The following is a 21,058-nucleotide window of genomic DNA, read 5'->3' on the forward strand; positions in this document are numbered from 1 at the left end:
GGCAAAAGTTTGACTTGAAATAAGGAGCATGAAAGACAATTTATGTACAAATAAAATATAATCATGTTCATATATGATAATACAATACAATATCATATAAATTAATACAATTGGCACAGTGTGAGTTGCAGTGAATGTTGAATCTTTCTCTCTGGAAATGACACGATTGCGCTCTATATACCAATATGTATGTATTGTATTATTTTGGACAGCCACCCTCATTTCAAGCTTGTATAACTCCAGGCCCATATAATTTAGGAATTCACTTTTTTTCTGATGAAAGAAGCGGGTCTAAGGTTTCTTACGCTGCATTGAATGTTTATGTAGTCCTAAAATTCAATATTTTGTGGTTCCTGGAATTCGAGTGACAATGACAAAAACCCTGGCACTAGAGTGGACACATTTTTGTGCGTCTGGCAGTGAATGAGTCAAATGCTTTCACTTTTTTCCATCTTCCAATATCTAGAATTGTTTTGTGTGTGCCTGTTGGATTGGATTTGGATAGGATTGGATATGCCTTTATTAGTCTCACAGTGGAGAAATTTACATTTCACAGCAGCAAAGTTATGAAAGAAATGAAAGTAGAGTAGAGTTTGTTGAGTCAAAGGGTGCATTTTGCTTTTCATTTTTGTGACCAGACCTAGGCTGAATTTGGTGTTGTGATCAATGACTAGGCCTCACGTTACGCACCTCTGCAGCCTAGTGGCTGTCTTTCCCCTGAAAAAGAGACCAAGAAAATGATTGCTCCTTGAATAATAACTGATCAGAATACATATCTTCAACAAAGTAGTCAATTCAGTATTTATCCCAAATGGCTATTTTAGAGTAAAATGTTACAAATACATTCTTGGCATCACCAATTTTAAATCATCAAGTTTCGGTTTCTTATTTTTTGTGTGGATTTTAGAGATGTCTCTTTCAGTTTTTCACCTTGAATGTCTTAATTGAACCCAGGTTGGTGGAAATGAAAATCATGACTGAAACATCTTGACAATGCTCATGAATACAATTACAGTGATACATTGGTTTTCGACCATAATTCATTCCAGAAACCTGTTCAAAAACCGATTTTTTCAAAAACCAAAACAGCACTTTCCATTATAATCAATTTAAACATTTTTAATCCGTTCCACGTTTAGAAAAAAAAAATTAAAGCCTGTTTTAACTATTTTTCAGAATAAATTGGATAAACATGTAATCATAGAGCACTTATAAATGAAATGTATTATTATTATTATTATTATTATTATTATTATTATTATTATTATTATTATTATTATTATTATTATTATTATAAAAACAAAACTGTAATGTTTTATTTTCACCAATTTTAACATCTACATTAACATAGGAACATAAAAACAACGCTCCCTGAGAATAATGTCCAATTTGGAGAGATGACGTATAAGGAAGTGACGTATAAGGAAGTGACGTATAAGGAAGCGGAGGGGAGTCGAGTGGCACATTCAAGTGTGCTCAGTTGCTCAGTTTGGTTGAGAACCGAATATCGGTTGTGTACAGGGGCATAACCCCTCACGAAATTTTTGGTTGAAAAACGAGTTGGACGAGGACAGAGTTTTGACTGTATAAGACATATGCTCGTCAGTGGGAGTGTTCTTTGACCCTTACGTTTGTAAAGATTTCCTTTTTTTGTGTTTGTGTGGCCAGGGATGAGTCTTTGGTTGATGAGAGCAGGACCTTTGAGAGTCGACTGCAAAGTTTACTGCATGACACCATTCAGGAGTCCGAGAGCAGTATGGAGGTAGGAGACACAGTTCATATAGTTAAAAAAAGTTGAAAAAATATATACATGAGTTAAATTGTGAAGAAAAAAAAATTCACGCTCACAATGGAGACACTCCCCTATTTACGAACATTCGAGTTACGAACATCGGTACATACGAACATTTTTGTAGGAACATATGTAGTATTCTCTCCAGTTGTACATTTATAGAGCATATATTTTATTAAATGTTTATTTTTCAGTACAACCCAATACAGGTTACTGATACAAGCCTTAACATACTTACCTTAAAGGACAAGCGACGTCTCCGGACAAGTGTCCATAATTTGTAAAATGGCTTCAAATGACACAATATTTGGTCACTTTTTTTTTAACGTACTACTTACTCCATGAAATGCATAACAAAACTAATAAAAAATACATATAACACAGCATTTAAAAAATGGCAAACAGCCCAAAAAACTACACAGCTCTAAAAATTACATTAAAACTGACTGAATTTATAAAAACAGAAGGCAAAACTAAATAAAAATCTACAATTAAAAATTAAAAACAAATTTAACAGAAGACTCGTTGACACTGCCTTTTCTCCAGTCAATGAAACATGATTGATCTCACTCAATGTTATGTGTACCAGATGTTGAGGGAATGGACATGGCTACAAGGGAGCAACAGTTTTTCCAGAGATCTTTCCTAGTTGAACCTCCATTCGGTATCACCTTGTAGAAATCGGGACAAAATACAGGTTTGTGCACACTCTAAAGCACAGGTGTGAAAGTCAAGGTCCAAATCCGGCCCACAAAAGCAAATCAAACTTGTGAAATTCCATGATGCTTGCTAAAATCCTAACCAAAATGTCATATTTTTGGATGTAAACCACAATATCAGTCATTATTCTTGACTTCAGATTTGAAAACTAGTATTTCATTAATTTATTGTGCGCTCTATATGTAATATGTGGAGGGGATTAAACATTTTAAGGGCTTCCCTAATTTCATAACGGCCCTCCAGAGGAAACCAGAACTACAATGTGGCCCACGGCAAAAAATGACATTGACACCCCTGCTTTAAAGGACAACCGACACCTCTGGACAAGTTGCGTCCATAATTTGTAAAATCACTTCAAATGACTTGTAATGAGCGTATTTTACAAAGATTCCAACCCATATAGCTATATTTTACGTTTTAAGACTTGCGCTGAATATTCATGAAGTCTTGTTTTCGAGTTGACGACGATGCCCGAAGTGACATCACATTCGGAACGCCCCTGACCGAGAAAGCGCCACAAAATGCATTTTGGGTACTTTTTTTCATCTGAAAACACCGTGTTGATCGCGAAATTAGAAGGAAAACTACATACATAACGCGATGTTGAATCGTTGTGTGTCGCAGCCAATTGCGGTAACACGCATAAAGAAGGTGTAAGTTGACACAAATTCCCAGCAAACAAATCAGCCCATTTCCAACGGAGCGTGTGCGCCATCTTGTGCATTGGAGTCCAGACAGCTCGAATTCATACGGAAGGATTTCTTTAATCGATTGCAAACATTTATGCTTTCCTCTTCAGAAGTATTTGAATCGTTTTAAGACTCGCGCTGAATATTCAGGAAGTCTTGTTTTCGAGTTGATGATGATGCCTGACGTGACGTCACGTCTGGAACGCCCCTGACCGAGAAAGCGACACACATTGCATTTTGGGTACTTTGTTTGGTCTGAAAACTTCGTGTTTATCCGTGCTAATGGCAAAATTAGAAGTAAAACATACACAAATTTCCAGCGGACAAATCAGCCCATTTCCAACGGAGTGTGGGCGCCATTTTGTGCATTTTCTGAGTCCAGACGGCTCAAATTGATACGGAAGGACTTCTTTAATCGATTGCAAACATGTATGCTTTCCTCTTCAGAACTATTAGAATCATTTTCAGAACTGGATGAGTAACAAGAAAGCATATTCTCCGAATCTGTGAAGCCACTGTTTTGATTCTGGAGCAAGGCAGTTTGTGGGTGGGCCAATCCTATCGTGACATCACGGACAAGGGGGTGGGACTTTCTGAATCTCCCCCGTTTCGAGCTCATTTGTGGCAGTTTTGGGACACTTTAAGTCATTTTTATTGGTGTTGCTGATAGTGTTTTTATACACATCCGTAAACATCATGTGTTATTTCATGTTTAGTTTAGTCTATATGGATGTATGCAGCTTATTAGTTAACTAGTTGCGTATGTAGAGTGTAACAAGTATCAAATTTCAGTCTAATGTTCTCCCAACACTTGTCCGTAGCTGATTGGACAACAGATCGCTGCTGTGTGAGTTAAACAAGGTTGAAGGGGCGGGCTTTGTGCTCTTGGCTTCCCGCTTCGACGAGAGATGTTCTTGTATTGTTTTACTAGAATAAAGTAGTCTTTTCTGTTCACCATCTATCGTCCCCGCTGGTATTTCATCATAAAACTCCGTTGAACTCCGAACCAGAAGAGAAACAGGAATTAGATTCCAACATTTGCATTTGACTAAAAATATCATACTGAGTGTTTTGGGTATTTTCGATGCTATAAAACGTTTTTCTGATGTCAGTTGGGAACCAAAAAAAAACATTTTTTGGTTCCCAACTGACATCAGAAAATCTTTTTATAGCATCCAAAATACCCAACACGCAGTATGATATTTTAGTCAAATGCAAAACACCAATAAAAATGACTTAAAGTGTACTGAAACTGCAAAAAATTGAAACCGGAAGTGGCCAGTCTCAGAAGGTCCCGCCCCCTTGTTCGTGGTGTCACGCCAAGACATCTTGCCTTGCTGGAGAATCAAAACAAGGGCTTCAGATTCGGAGAACATGCTTTCTTGTTACTCATCCAGTTATGAATATGATTCAAATAGTTCTGAAGAGGAAAGTATACATGTTTGGAATCGATTAAAGAATTTGTTGAAATGTCGCACCCAAAACAGGCAGAAGATGGCGGCAAAGCTCCGTGTGGAAATAATAATAATACATGGGGTCAATGGGCTCAAAATTCTTGTCACAACACACAAGGATTCACCATCGCGTTATTTATGTTTTCTCCTTCTAATGTCGCCATCAACACGGATCAACACGAAGTTTTCAGACCAAACTTGCTTGGGTTAGATGTTCTTCTAACCAATCATCTACACCAATGTAAACTGAAATTCATTGTCACAAAAGTATTGGAGCATCATCCAGTGTAACAATAGAATAACAATAATATAACGGATGGGCAAAGTAATGTTTTAACCTACTCAACCAAACTTTTACATAATTAAGAATCCTGTACTTTTTCTCCCCTAAAGCACAATTTTTGATGTAAAATCTCGAGGGCATTTCAGCGACAAGACTCATTCACTGCCATTCATGAATTAATTCGGGAAAAGAAAAGATGATGTAGAGCGCCATTCCCAAATTAGTTGTTTTTTCTTGCTTGGGTGCCGATAAAGCGCTGGCCAGACCTCTGGCAATGTTTTTTTTTCTTCCACAAGGGGGCAGAATTTCCCATTTTCTCCATGTTAGCGCTTTCTTCCAGCTTCAGCATCAACCAATATGTATGTATTGTTTCGTACTTTGGACAGTGACCCTCATTTCAAGCTCATATAACTGCAGACCCATATCATTTAGGAATTAATCCTTTTTTCTGATGAAGGAAGAGAGTTGAAGGTTTCTTACGCTGCAATGAATGTTTATTTAGTCCTAAAACTCAATAGTCTGTGGGCCCTGGAATTCAAGTGACAATGACAACAACCCTGGCACTGGAGTGGACACATTTTTGCGAGTCTGGCAGTGAATGAGTTAAGTCTTATTATAAAACACAACATAAATGCAACACTGTATATACAGTGGTCGATGAATACAGTTTGGCCGGCCTTCCTTAATACCTGTAAAATGTTGTTTTCTTTGTCGTATATGACATTTTTTATTTGATTTGCGACACTGTTCACTGGCGATAGTTGTAAAGCTAATGGTCAAACAGGTATGCTGAACACGGTTTATTACGTGACCTTTCAGTCTGTTTTTTGATTGTTGAAATTGAGATACAAATGTCAATTTTTATTAACGCAGTAGCAGAAATGTTTGCACAAGTTTTTTAATGGGGGCATTTTCTCCATTAAGACAAAGTAAAACAAAAAAAACGACACAAGATCCAATTAGGGACACTTCACATTCATTCCGCTTGGTTTGAAAAGATGCACTGCTTTTTTAATTTGTTTCTCTCCATTTGCTGACACTAAAGCAAAGCAGGGTGTTAATATACTGCAATGTCATTGTGCTGTTAAAACTCCCAATAATGGCAAATGAAGAGGGTGATATTTTGAATTTGAAAACTGTTTTTTTTTTATTGTGAATGTCATGATATACAATGGCACTAAAGTACATATTCATGGTTGTGTTGTCATTTTTTTTATTCCATTGCTTAAATAAAAGTCAGTCTGTGGTTATAACTTGACTAAGGTTCTTATATAAAGCACACGCACGAATGCACATACTCTCACACACAGACGCACACACACACAAGCGCATGCATGCGCAGACACCAGACCTTTCAGCAACTGATGTGAAATGGTGGAGTTAAAGGTATTCTTTCTCACAAGAACAATATGTCCTTTATTGCAGTTTTTATGATCGTCCGATATTGGTGAAGTGACAGATTAAAAAAAAGTTCCTTCTTTCATTCAAAACATGGAATTTAATCGGTACACATTCAGATTCAAATGGTACGTAGATTCACTGTCTGCAATTAGCAGAATGGCAAAAGTTTGACTTGAAATAAGGAGCATGAAAGACAATTTATGTACAAATAAAATATAATCATGTTCATATATGATAATACAATACAATATCATATAAATTAATACAATTGGCACAGTGTGAGTTGCAGTGAATGTTGAATCTTTCTCTCTGGAAATGACACGATTGTTTTCAATTCACAAAAACGCATTTCGAATTTTGTCATTTACCCCGATAATTATGTGTAACGCATCTCCCTTGCTCCGTTGCATTCTAATAATACTACATTTAATTTATAAGCATCTTTCAAAACTCTCAAGGTCAGTTTTTCTGTGGGTGAGCAGCGGCAGCCACAGGGGTCAGCGTTCACTCAACTCTCAAATAGACAGAAAGTTAGCTAGATAGCTAATAAATAGCTAGCTAGAGCTAATAGATTGATAGCTAGAACTAGTGCTAATAGATAGCTAATAGCTAATTCTAATAATACTACATTTAATTTATAAGCATCTTTCAAAACTCTCAAGGTCAGTTTTTCTGTGGGTGAGCAGCGGCAGCCACAGGGGTCAGCGTTCACTCAACTCTCAAATAGACAGAAAGTTAGCTAGATAGCTAATAAATAGCTAGCTAGAGCTAATAGATTGATAGCTAGAACTAGTGCTAATAGATAGCTAATAGCTAACTAGCTACAGCTAGTAGCGATTATGCTATATTGACATTTTAGAACATTTCACAGCACAACCTGAACAGTGTTGTTGCGAAGCTATCAATCTGGTTTAACAATATTGCAATGAAAATTCCCCTCTCTTCACCTCTACGGGCCCGCTGCCCGTCTCACCACGATGGGTGCAGAGCTTTCAGCCGCTCTGCTCCTAAACTCTGTAATTCACTTCCACCTTTTCCGTCCTTGGGTGTTCTGAAAGGCGCTTGAAATTAAATTTATTATTATTATTATTATTATTATTATTATTATTATTATTATTATTATTATTATTATTATAAAATAGCCCTTAGACTGAATTTGTGTGTAAATGTGTAAAATTATTTAGTGTTGCTGGTTGGACCTTCAAGGCGGCGTCATAATTGGCCTCCTTCATTTTCTTCCTTTATCCTTGTTCCGCAATTACATTTCTTTGTCACGGTTTCTTTACACATCCACCTCTAAACCCAAGCCCATCTTGTGTATGCCGCCGTTGATCTTTTTCCCGTCGATCAGCGTCGACAATGTTAGCTTGATTCCTGCGGGGAAAGAAGGAAGCATCAATACTGCCTTTTTGCCAGCATTTGGAAGTTTAAGGGCATCGTGAACCTTCAAGATGCCCTTAGCCTGCAGAATCATAACTGCCATCCCCTTGTAACCTAAAGTATACAGTATTAGCAACAGGACTGTAAGAGATGTACGCTTGGACACTGTGAACAAAGGCTCGAACACAAAAGATTGTCTTTTACTGCCGGCAGGGGGTTGCAGTTTTCATGAAGCCACTTGGTGTGGTTCTTCAACCGACGCCCAACCTCTGCAACCCTCTGCCAAGCTATTTATTGAGAGTATATGCAAATTTAAAGGACAACCGACGCCTCCAGACAAGTTGTGTCCATAATTTGTAAAATAACTTCAAATGACTTCTACTGAGCGCTTTTTACAAAGATTCCACCGCATATAGCTATATTTTACGTTTTAAGACTCGCGCTGAATATTCAGGAAGTCTTGTTTTCGAGTTGATGACGATGCCTGACGTGACGTCACGTCTGGAACGCCCCTGACCGAGAATGCGACACACAATGCATTTTGCGGTACGTTGTTTGGTCTGAAAACTTCGTGTTAATCCGTGTTGATGGCGAAACTCGTGACAAATCAGCCCATTTCCAACGGAGCTTGGGCACCATCTTGTGCATTTTCTGGGACGCTACACATCAGTCCTGACGGCTCAAATTGATCTCGAAGGACTTCTTTAATTGATTGCAAACATTTATGCTTTCCTCTTCAGAACTATTTCAATCATATACTCATCATAACTGGATGAGTAACAAGAAAGCATCTTCCCCGAATCTGAACTCTCTGAAGCCATTGTTTTGATTCTAGAGCAAGGCAAGACGTCGTGGTGTGATGTCACGAACAAGGGGGTGGCACCTTCTGAAACTCACCATCCCGAGGTCATTTTGAAGTAGTTTAACCCATTTTTATAGGCGTTTTGCATTCGACTAAAAATATCATCCTGCGTGTTTTGGGTATTTTAGATGCTATAAAACGTTTTTCTGATGTCAGTTCGGAAACAAAAAGATGGTGTCGGTTGTCCTTTAAGTGTTATATTTGTAAAACAGTCTTCTTGATTTGAATACCACACCGCTGGATGTCCCATGGTGCAAGCACCAATATCCATAAACCAACAGAACGTAGACATTTTAATAGGTTGTCTTTCCATGAACTGATAAATTTGTAACCTGGCGAAAAATTTCTTCCTGTGCAGGAGTTTACCAAGTCCTAAATTCTGCCCAATGCTAGATTTCTTACCCGAGGATGACAGTTTCACCTCAGATTGACCCCAGATTTGCTGTGCTGCCATTGTGTATAAGTTACACGTGTTAGGCCAAATCAGCATACATTATTGCACTGTTGTTTCTAAAAAAACTGAGCTGGCGCAGAAAAACAAACCTGGCCTAAGAATTTGCATGTATCCTACTCCAACATGGCAGGAGTTGTTGACTTTGGCCTGTATGGAGAAAACACCAAATCTTGAGTGTCCGCAAACAGGAAGTGACACGCCATGACATCATTGTATGTCCCTCCATTGTGAATCAACTCATGGGACAATTCCTTACAGAAATAGAGGAATTCTTATCCAGCTGATATTTGACTCCCACGCCAAAAAGTGTGTTGTTGCTTCCAGCCATCCAAGCCAAGTGTACCGCAGTCTCCGCTTTGCCGTTTACCTTTTGGTAAATAGAGCCAGCAAATTCGGTGCCATCGTTGCTGCAACAGAAAAGCAGGGTTAATGTTGAAAAGAAGAGAACTTCCAGAATGACCTGGAATAGATGACCAATAGAGTGTCTATAAAAGTCCAAATACAGACGCTCCCCGAACATTCGTGTTACAAACAACGGTACATCTGAACATTTTTGTAGTGACGTATGTAGTATTCTCTCCAGTTGAACATGTACATATCTTTATAGAGCATATATTTTATTAAATGTTTATCTTTCATTTCAAACCAATACAGGTTACTTATACAAGTCTTAAACATATTTATCCCCAGATACCTCCAAATGACATGGAATAAATTCTTTAATCGATTGCAAACATTTATGCTTTCCTCTTCAGAACTATTTGAATCATATTCATAACTGGATGAGCAACAAGAAAGCATATTCTATGAATCTGAAGCCATTGTTTTGATTCTCGAGCAAGACAAGATGTCTTGGCGTGACACCACGAACAAGGGGGCGGGACCTTCTGAAACTGGCCACTTCCTGGTTCAATTTTTTGCACTTTCAGCACACTTTAAGTCATTTTTATTGGTGTTTTGCATTTGACTAAAAATATCAGCCTGCGTGTTTTGGGTATTTTAGATACTATAAAACGTTTTTCTGATGTCAGTTAGGAAACAAAAAAGTGATGTCAGTTGTCCTTTAACATACTGTATCTGGAGAAAACCAATTTGAGCGCACCAACAGAACATGACATTAAAAAAATACAGTAAAGTCTCGTTATATCGATATTCTCGGGAGTCTGAAAAAATATTGATATAACCGGGACTATCGATATATCCGACCCTGCGCGCATGTAATTTTCTCCTTGCGTTCATAGAAATAGTATCGTAATAAGCGGTACTATCGATATAACCGATATTGATATAACGAGACTTTACTGTATGTGGCATTTTTATATTGTTTTTCTTTTTTTGTCCCTATCATTATTATTATTCAAGGCCATAAATTGACTAAAAATTGACAGAAATAGCTGAAACTCTGATGAATTTTCCTCCATAAACTGAATAATGTGTGGTTGTAATTTGAAATAAATAGCTTTTTAATCAAAGCCACAATTGAAATTTTCATGGGTACGCATCTATTTGGGTCACCCTGTATGACATGCCACATGCCACATGACACTCACACACTGGTATGGAGCTGAAAATCTCGGGCCCTGTATCCCAGAGAGAAGTTGTTCATGGTAAGCCTGGACTTGGTGGTATCGAATGCCACCTGGTAGCCCGCCAGCCAGCCCTTGTAGCCCAATACGGCAGCAGTGTTGACAGTAGGGCCTCCCATGGCATATACCAGGTCGCAGCCCACATTGACAAAGTCACACTTGAAAGCACTCTTCAGTTTGGCACTCTTTTTGCTGCAGGATGAGGAAAAAAAAAGCATTAATTCACACCAGTGGTTCTAAACCCAAGTTTGATCAAACACTAGTGGTTCAGTGAATCTGGTGTCAGGGGTTTGACGGAGCCTCTGCAATGAGGTAAGACATTTCAACATTTCAATGATAGTAGTTATAACACACCTGTTTGGCCATCACTGGCTGCATATGATCACATGACATTGCTTGGCCAATTGGTGTGAGGGAATTTGGTTTGCTGAGTAGTCAATGTAATGATAGTATGTCGTACAATGAAAAAAAAAAAAGTATACTTGTCTCATGAAATTAGTATATCTATTTTTTTCTGTTATTAATAAATGCATTTTTTATATCTTGAATTTGTATAAATACATAAATAAGTAAATAAATAGACACATAAATACATAAAGAAATAAGTATTGTTTATCTGTTATTAATAAAAGCATTTTTAATATCTTGAATTTGTAGAAATAAATAAGTAAATAAATGGATAAACAAAAACAATTGAAAATATACATGGAATGAATGAAGGAATGAATGAGGAAGGAAGTGAACGAATGAATGAAGGAATGAATGAAGTCATGAGTGAATGAATGACTGAATGTACACATGCATCAATGAAGCAAAAATAAATGAATGGATGATTAAATGAATAAACAAATGAATGAATGAACAGAGACAGACAGACAGAGAGCAAGCGTAAGAGAGAGAGACAGAGAGAGAGATTATTTATTATTATTACAGTAAAGAGAGATTATTTCCCGGTTATTATACTATTTCTATTATTACATGCAAACAGGGTCGGATTATTATTATTATTATTATTATTATTATTATTATAGATGGATTATCACTAATGAAGGGTTTGGTGAATCTGCAAGTTATGTAACTGGTTGGGTTTGGTACCACTAAGAAGGTGAAGTACCGCTGATCTCCAGTCTTGTAACTGCATACCATGTGTCGGGACGTGTTTGACATATCGTGGCCTTTCCTGATATCTTTTTTGTTTTTTATTGGCACACTTACCGTATTTTTTTTTTTAATTCCGGCACCTGCTCATTTATCATGATTGAAATTAAAAGTCATTCAGGACATAATCATTTTGATTGACTGATTAAAAAGTGTGTGGTTATAATAAAGAGGACAGTTCTTACCCTGTGCTCGGTACAAATGAGGTGTCCACCCCAAGCTTCAAGCCCTTTGCCAGCTGGAAATAAGTTCATATTCAGGGACAGTGGTTACTACAGTGGACAGCTTATCATGTTATGGGGTTACAGGCTGCATGAAAGCATTCAAGGTTGTTTTGCATTTGACTGTACCTGGTCCTCCATTGTGATTTCCGTGGCCAGAGTGTTATCCGTGTTCCATTTCTGGTTGAAGGTGAGGCCCAACTTGGCAACTTTGTACGTGCTCTCCAGGTGGCCGCCCGACTTGCCCGTGTCGGTGTTACGGGAGCCAGAAGTGGCAAACTCCTACGAGTCAAAGCGGAGGTCAAAGGTGACGTTAAGTTGTGAGTGTTTTGATGAAAGGAAATGGTACAGAACAAATCAAACTCAAATCTCAAGGCACCACCATACAATTTTTATATATGTATGCAGCCGCTTTCTTACCATCTGACATGAATATCCAGAGAAGAAGGGAGCGGATAAAAAAAAAGAAATAGGACATCATTAGAGGGGGGGAAATGGAAGGGACAACCACGTGCACTATATAGAGAAAGGTTAAGATAGGTCCATGAACCTAATTTGAATTCAAGGTAAAAATAAAGTGATTCCATATTTTCATAATTACACTTATGATACATTACGGACAGTATTTCACAATATTTTTTTCCATGAGATCATGAGAACATGCTGATTGTTTTGTTTTTTTTACGCAGCTGTGTGGGATTTTTTTTCCACACAGAAATGGTTAAAAATACACATATAAACCCAAACACAAAAAAATGGCAGAAAAAGAGGCAAATAAAATTGATTTGCACCAGATTCAAACAAGTTTAGTTCGCTGACGAAGCCTCTTGGATAGGAGGCGAAACGTCCGAAACCTTCACTTTTGTACAGATGACGGCTGAAGAAACCTTCTCATTCAAACAAGTACTTACAACACCATTCGGAGACTTGCTCTTCACATCCAGCTTCAAATTTCCATAACCTGGCACAGACAAGGAAGGAATGATGAACACATGTTAAAAAAGGAAGAAAAAGTATATTGATGAATGGCTTAGAAAGTATTGTTTGTACCATAGCCTTTATTGAAGACGTCGTCGGCAGACTTCCCCAAGTCTTCGTATGTAGGCGGGACGGCCATCGTGTCTGAGAAAATAACAAAGCAAAACACACATTTTGCATGTAGTAAAAGCATTACAAACATAAAACATTGTTTTACTGGCAGCTTTAGCTAGAAAGGTAAAATAGACCCATGTTTAAAAATAATAACAACAATTAAGTTATTTTCATTCTAAAACTCCCACTCTAATCCAGTAGCCTGGCATTGTTTCATTGTAATTATTTTATTTGTTACAAAACGGTGAGTTGATGTTCTCTTCAACATTTTTTTTCTTCGAAAAACACAAAAGAAAATGCCACTTTGTTTAGCGTCTTCTTTACATCTACATTCCGAGTGAAAATATATCCGATCAAAGGCATTGGAGACTGGATAGTGTGCTACAGAGTGGACGCAAACGCTAGCCACAAGCTAGCACGTAAACTACTAGCACGTAAGATAGCCACAAGCTAGCACGTAAGATAGCACTTAAGCTAGCACGTAAGCTAGCACATAAGAGCACATAAGGTAGCACGTACGCTAGCACGTAAGATAGCACGTAAGTTAGCATGTAAGCTAGCACGTAAGCTAGCACTTAAGCTAACGTGTTTTCAGGGGACCTATCTGAGTCACCTCCTCGCTTTGAAATTCAAATAATGTAATGACATTTCATAAAAAGCCATTTTATAAATTATTGGCATTTAGCCAACCTTTTTAGTCACACGTTCTTCAAATCATCGTCATTGTGAAATAAGATTTTGAACATATTTTCATTTTTATGAATTACAAGCTTAATGAGGACCAAAGATGGTCAGCAAACAACAAGACACCGCCTGGAAACTTGGGCTGCACTCAAGGCATTACAATTGACAGGTGTTCCCAAATATTTGCTTGCAAACATAGTTTTTGAGCCCAAAGGAGGAGGAAGAGCCTGGCCATCTGGAGACGAGTCCTGTGTGGATCAAGAAGTTGATATATGACACCTCTCTTCCCACGCTTGATGAGCATGCAGCATGGCTGTTAGCCGGCTGGTGGCCTGTTTGCTAATGGAGGGATATACTGTATGATTAAACCGCCGAACCAGAGAAAAAAACTCAGTGGTCACTACATTCGGTCCACCTGCATCTGAATGGATCATACTCCCCTACTTACGAACATTCGAGTTACGAACAACGGTACATACGAACATTTTTGTAGTAACTAATGAAGCATTTTCTCCAGTTACACATATCTTTATAGTGGATATATTGTATTAAATGTCGGTTGTCCTTTAATGGACAACCGACTCCTCCGGACAAGTTGTGCCCATAATTTGTATAAATCACTTCAAATGACTTCTACTGAGCGCATTTTACAAATGTTCCACAGCATATAGCTATATTTTACGTTTTGGATTGGATTGGATTGGATTGGATTGGATTGGATAGGATAGGATTTGCCTTTATTAGTCGCGCAGTGAAGAAATTTACTTTGCACAGCAGCAAAGTTATGAAAGACTTTAGAAAGAAAGAGTTTTAAGACTCGTGCTGAATATTCAGGAAGTCTTGTTTTCGAGTTGATGACGATGCCTGACGTGACATCACGTCTGGAACACCCCTGACCGAGAAAGCGACACACAATGCATTTTGGGTACTTTGTTTGGTCTGAAAACTTCGTGTTGATCCGTGTTGATGGCGAAATTAGAAGGAAATCACATAAATAACGCGATGGTGAATCGTGTGTTGCACCAAGACTACTATTTTATTCTAGTTGACACAAATTCCCAGCAGACAAATCAGCCCATTTCCAACGGAGCTTGGGTGCCACCTTGTGCATTTTCTGGGATGCTATGCTCATGTATTTTGTTTTTCTACTTTCATCACTTTGCTGCTGTGAAATGTAAATTTCTCCACTGTGAGACTAATAAAGGCAAATCCAATCCAATCCAATCCAATGCTACATTGGAGTCCAGATGCCTCAAAATGAGACGGGAGGACTTCTTTAATCGATTGGAAACATTTATCTTTCCTCTTTATAACTATTTGAATCATATTCATAACTGGATGAGGAACAAGAAAGCATCTTCTCCGAATCTGAAGCCATTGTTTTGATTCTAGAGCAAGGCAAGACGTCCTGACGTGACGTCATGAACAAGGGGGCGGAACCTTATGAAACCCGCCATTTCCGGGGTCATTTTGAAGTAGTTTTGGGACACTTTAAGTCATTTTTATTGGTGTTTTGCATTTGACTAAAAATATCAGCCTGCATGTTTTGGTTATTTTAGATGCTATCAAACGTTTTTCTGATGTCAGTTGGGAAAAAATGGTGTTGATTGTCCTTTAAAATACCTACTATGTCCCTGATGGAGTTATTGGATCCAAATATTCTTAACTGAAAAAAAGGCTTCCTTCCAATCAACATTTTGGAACCCTCGTAAATCTAGCATCGATTCATGCCCCTTTCCCCACTCCTCATCACTCACCTTGTTCCTTAGGTGCATGGCGACACGTGGAACATTGGTCTTTTTTTCCTGCCTTGTTCTGCGGCGTTGTGCGGCCCTTTGGTTTGCCCACCATTGCCTCTTCAGAGGAGCGTGGCGCAAGGAGTGGTGTTGTTCTCTTTCTATATCAACACAACATCAGATAGACAGGTATACTTTTGTGACATTTTCTCTTGGCTTTTCTTGATAATCCATTAACATTTTCGAGTTAAAATATTATATTCCCAAAAATGTGTTTTTATGAGTAACAACTCGTAATTTGTGACATTTTGAACATCAACACGTTTTAGCACATGTTTTTTTTTTCATCCTCTGCTGCCCAACCACCCGCACCACCATCTCCCACGTCCTCATTTCAGGCTGCTCTAAATTTAGAGCCTGTGAGAACCTGACACTGAGTTGGATTCAATGAAAAAAAAGGCACTCCGGGTTCAGTATTAGTAAACCGCTAAATAAAAACAACATACTGCTATGGCATACATGTTGTGTTTATATTGTATCCGTCACGCTGCATCTAACCCTCGTTTGCTATCTGTCCAATTGACTGAACTCAAAGGTCAACAAAATGTTGTATGATAACACAACATTTTTCATCATATGAATCATGCTATCAAAATGAAACTAGATAGTGGCTAGTGTGTGTGTTAAGGGTTAATTTTAACCGTTTCCATTTTTGCATTGAATAAAGCACTGGATATCCTTTCCATTTCCTTTCTTTCAAACAGTTCTAAAATATCCCAATAGGATAGAAAATATGTTGTCTCTCTTTTCAAGTATGTTTATAACATCTCATAAACAGTTGTTGCTGATGTCACCTCTTATTTGATTGTTTTGTGTTGATTTTTACATACAAGTATAAATGACCCACAACATAATTAACGTGATTTTTTTTCTCAACATTATACGGGGATTAAAATCTTACTCGTCAAGCCCTCGGCAGTGAACACGTAAAGCACTGTAAACTATCACACTGCTCATGTCTACTCTGCATGTCTGAATTATGACATTGTCATTACGAGTCCTGCTTCTTGAAGCATCCTGGCTAGCAAAACTAGAAGTGAATGCACGTATCTCTTTGAGCAAGGAATGGAGAATGACTATAGACTATATACGTAAATGGTTAGTGGGAGTGCCAAGAGATAACGGACTTCCACTGTGCACGTAGCCATTGACCTTTATTTCTTCGAACTGGTGGAAAATGGCTTTTATGAACAATATGGAGGCTGAAACAAAAGGATATCTACATGTATTTGGAGTCAATTGTCATACTATGCGTATACAGTATCAGTTTGTCTAAACCAAGTGATATATTTAGACAGCAGCTGGATGCAGTGACAGTCCTTTATGTCTGAAACAGACCTGCCTTGACAGTCAAAAAAACGGTCGTGCCGGTATTAAAGTAAACCATGCTAATGCACATACCTTCAAAATATCAAGGGATTATTGAGTTCCAGCTGTTGTTACCTATAAGTGTTGGCGATGTGCGTCGACTGCAGTTTGACAAACCGGCTGCGGTGGGACAATGAGAAAACTCAGGGCAACGCGCATGCGTACACGAGTCCTCAACTGAGGGCGGTGTCTTTGTACCATTGACAATGAATAAATATATGGATTTAATTGACTGCTAAATTGACTTTTGATGACATGACGAATTATACAATATGTAAATGTAAAAACTAAGGAGTTATAATTGCGATTTTAATCAGCATTTCATTCATAATTATTCATTATAGGCAACTTGTGTGAAACGAAAATGATCCTGTCAACACAATGATGTCAATCTCTGTGATGCCATATACAGTACGTATACTAAAATTATGACTTAATATGATGTCAGTGACATCATTTAAACAATACAACTCCTGCGTTATCTGAATTATTTCAACTATGATTTTCCTGTTGTGTCATCAGAAACATGATGATTGATCGTCGCTGTTTGTTTTGTTGTGTATACTATTACTATTATTTTTAGGTATTTTTCATCTGCATGAAGTAATTTGTGTCTATATAGCTGCGGATACAACCGCGGCTTATAATACACTATAAACATAAAAAATGCCGTGCGAACAAACCATATTTTAGCTGAAGCCGGGGACTGATAACACTCATAAATAGGGAACTGTTGGACAATAATTTGGGCGAAACATACAATATCACGGAGGTTAGCCGTAGTGTTGACTTGCTTTCTTTTCCACGTTCTTGCGCTTAACTCGGTGACGCCGTTGCCATGGTGACGAAAGCTCAAAACACACGTCATCAAGATGCGTGGCTCGCGTTAATCCTGCGCTCGACAATAACATTGAGGTAAAAGATGTTTCTCGCAATAAAACTACTTACGTTGGAAGTGATTTATGCCCATCACACTGTTGTTGTTGTTTATCGAGAATCACGTGTATGAGTGTGTGAGTCGAAATCCGGTCTGCAGGTGTCACATTTGCTAATTACTCGAGAACAGTTTTATGCGTTACGGCATTTTTCAACATTTCCAATTCCTTTTTTCATTCATTTATTTTATCTTTGATCCTTGTAAAACCAACCCATAGCGAAATGACAATGACGGCAGTCAATATTGGGGGATACACGGCCTTACAAGGTTCTGTTTTAATGTTCTAAATCTAGATCTGCCGACGATTAATGTGCCGTACAGCTTTTCAATGTGCGAAGGGCCTTCATCAATATGTGGACCAATCCCACCAGACCCATCGCTGTTTCCACAGTACTACAAAAGACCTTCTTCAGGTTAGTCTCACACACACACTGGTGGATGTATGGAGGGATGTTTTTTTTTTTTTTTTTTTTTGGGGGGGGGGGGGGTGGATGGATGAATTAAGTTCTGGTTTGTGAATGTGAATGGCTGTATGTATTGACTGGGAACCTAATTCAAATTCAAATCAAACAACATATGAAGAGGCTCCAACTTATTTGAAACGGAAAATGGATGAAACAGTAACCCGATGGAACTTTTGTGACAATCAATACTGATGGAATTTTATTTTTCCAGCACTGGGTCGTTTAGAGGGAAGCAAACCGGGTTTGTCGAGCCTGCTCTCTGGGCCTCTTGCTCCAGATCCTGTACTGTATCCTGACTACTACAGTGCCAGTTCCTCTGCACGACATCCCCGCATCAGCGCCAACGCTTCGCACATTGTGGAGAAAGGGCAGACAGGTGTCATGAAAGAGCTGCTCAAAGTAGATTCTTTCCTTGACACAGAGATAACCAAACGTAGTAAGCCACTCTCTTCTTATATTTGGACTTTTGGTTTGATCATGCCAACTGTTTCATAATGTTTTGTCCCTCAGAAGAGCGAGAGTTTGACTTTCGTAAAGATAATATCCGACGGCTTCGAGACATCCAGAAACGTTGCAAACAAGTAGAAGCTGAAAAAAGCCGTTCCACTCCAGTCAAAGCTCTTTGGACTTCAACGAAATATCACAATGTCCAATCTAAATTCATGGTAGATTTACAGGTGAGGATTGCTCCCATTAAAAAGTTAGAACGGCACACAAAAGACGGGCATAAATCCATTTTTTAATCCCTCTTCAATACCAATTATTCATGCTAACTTCACGCACCCGCTCGTGAAGAGATCCCCACTCACCAGTCTGCAACCCGGAACGGGTACATGGGCCTTTTGGTACCAAAAAGCAGAGATATCAACCACCGAACAACTTGAGAATCACTCCATAAATACAATTGATGTAGATCACTTTTCATCCTTTTTTTGCGCAGTAACACAAATAGAACTGTATACTGCCTCAATTTGTCTTATGGTGATACTAGTGCAGCGTGTTCTATGGGAGACAAATTCCTTGTGTGTTCTACATACTTAGCAATAAAGATGATTCTGATTCTGCAGGCTACCGGTCAGGTTGTGAAAGCACAGTGTCAAAACTTTCTAAAGGGTCACTCAAAAAATAAAGTACCACCAAGACCACACTCAACTCCTGCTGTTGTGACCTTGCGTCACTCTTGCACGCCTGAACCTGACAAGAATTTACAAGTAAGAAAATTGAATTATGTAGATCAGTGGACATGATTGACAAGCAAATCTGTTATGGACCCAATCACATGGGCTGGGTCATTGTGTTTCATTGTGTTTGTGTATTCGTTTATAGGTGAAAGGCCAAAGCATAAATTTTATTAAGTATAATGCAAGGGCAGCTGGACAGACTATGCATAGGTCCCAGTCACTGACAAACCTGCGGGATAAACCAGTGCCCAGTGCTGTCAAGGGTCAGATACCTCACTAGTAAGTCATGTGCTACACAAATAATCAAACTCAAGTATTATTTTGCCACAAACACTAACAGTTTTGTTCTACACAGCATCGAGGAGAGGAAGAAGCGATGGCAAAAAGAGGAGGAAGAGGCAAGGAAGAAGAAACTTATTCCATCTGTTCCTCCCGGTCACACCTTAATGGCTGACAATGAAAGGCAGGAAACTCTGGAGAAGCTCAAAGAGAGTATGTTTTTATTCTATCTATAAAGTGTGTTTTAATCAATTTAAATGTGTTTCAATTATGTGTGTAGGGCAGAGCCATTTTTATTTTGTGGATTTTCTGGAACTAATTTTCGTATGATAAACAATAGTTCACTGATTGACTTTTGAACACTGATTTGCTCCTTACAGGCCATCGCTCGTTGGTGACGGAGCTGCTGTTGCTCCCTCTCAAAGCAGACAACCTGAGTGTTCGTTTGCGGCGTGCTCGCCTTGATAGAAAACTTTCTGAGATAGAGGAAGCCATCAAGATTTTTTCTCGGGATAAAGTTTATGTCAAAACTAATTCCTAACCCCAAAAGATGATGGATTGGACATTCTCCTGCAATTTTTTTTTGAGTTGATTGTGACTCTGGTTTTAAATTATGGAACATTACACTGTATCATGTGACCTTTTGTATCATGATCGTATTTGCGAAGTTATGTTTTTTATTGTGAACGGGGGAAATCATTCCAGCTGCAGAATGACCCCAAAAAACATGGATTCTATGATTCTGTTTGAGAAAAATGCTGTCAACTATTTTTTATATTTTAACCCATTGTGCTGAAAATTGTAATTCCACTTGATTAAGATGAAACTAACTACAAAATACAATGTGTTGTTGCTAAATTTATTTCAAATATGTCATAAAACATTTTTGCTAACTTATTTTAAACAGTTTATATGTAATATTAACTATTTTTCTAACTAACCTTTATTAAAGGATACTGTATTCTGTACTCGTACGGTGGCTGAGAGAGCTCATGTTCATAAATGCTTGCCCATTGTGAAAACCTGTTACTTCCCTTTGTTTGAACGTTTCTTTATTGCAATGAAAGTGTATTAGTGTATTTGAGCGTGTTTTTACTTATTGTAAAAGGCACATAAGAATAAATAGCAATTTCACATTTGAAGTTAAGATGTTTATAACATTCAAAGTAGCGGTATTCAAAACCCGAAACATCTGACCTGATATCACTAATTGAACTGGTCAATCGTGCGTCACTTCCGCCCTTACTTCGTGTCCCC

At 38.3% G+C, this 21,058-nt stretch overlaps 2 protein-coding genes and 1 long non-coding RNA gene across 6 annotated transcripts; 2 read left to right on the forward strand and 1 right to left on the reverse strand.

Annotated features, from left to right (window-relative positions):
- Positions 1–1,668: 1,668 nt before the first annotated feature.
- On the forward strand, positions 1,669–7,444 carry LOC148899048 (uncharacterized). Its single transcript, XR_016114683.1, has 2 exons — positions 1,669–1,762; positions 2,382–7,444. It is a non-coding gene; the product is annotated as an uncharacterized LOC148899048 (long non-coding RNA).
- Positions 6,956–15,667, reverse strand: vdac3 (voltage-dependent anion channel 3). The gene is made up of 9 exons (XM_088994092.1): positions 15,534–15,667; positions 13,051–13,122; positions 12,912–12,961; positions 12,130–12,282; positions 11,965–12,017; positions 10,586–10,813; positions 9,292–9,442; positions 9,125–9,182; positions 6,956–7,713 (listed from the first exon to the last, which is right to left on the reverse strand). Exons 1-9 carry the CDS (start codon positions 15,625–15,627, stop codon positions 7,622–7,624), a joined length of 951 nt encoding a protein of 316 aa, XP_088850218.1. The 5' UTR covers positions 15,628–15,667; the 3' UTR covers positions 6,956–7,621.
- enkd1 (enkurin domain containing 1) lies at positions 15,562–20,917 on the forward strand. Of its 4 annotated transcripts, none has more exons than XM_088994089.1 (8): positions 15,562–15,701; positions 18,171–18,290; positions 18,553–18,777; positions 18,852–19,018; positions 19,409–19,552; positions 19,668–19,801; positions 19,878–20,014; positions 20,182–20,917. In XM_088994089.1, exons 2-8 carry the CDS (start codon positions 18,206–18,208, stop codon positions 20,340–20,342), a joined length of 1,053 nt encoding a protein of 350 aa, XP_088850215.1. In that variant the 5' UTR covers positions 15,562–15,701; positions 18,171–18,205; the 3' UTR covers positions 20,343–20,917. The 4 variants fall into 4 exon arrangements, with proteins under 4 accessions (XP_088850215.1, XP_088850214.1, XP_088850217.1 ...); XM_088994088.1 differs by lacking the exon at positions 15,562–15,701 and adding an exon at positions 17,795–17,855; XM_088994091.1 differs by lacking the exon at positions 15,562–15,701 and adding an exon at positions 17,795–17,855 and having other exon boundaries at positions 18,855–19,018.
- The last annotated feature ends 141 nt before the right edge of the window (positions 20,918–21,058 follow it).

Source organism: Hippocampus bargibanti, linkage group LG04 (genome assembly GCF_051943395.1).
Source record: "Hippocampus bargibanti isolate YZ-2025 linkage group LG04, ASM5194339v1, whole genome shotgun sequence".
In the NCBI taxonomy this organism is placed as follows: Eukaryota; Metazoa; Chordata; class Actinopteri; order Syngnathiformes; family Syngnathidae; genus Hippocampus; species Hippocampus bargibanti.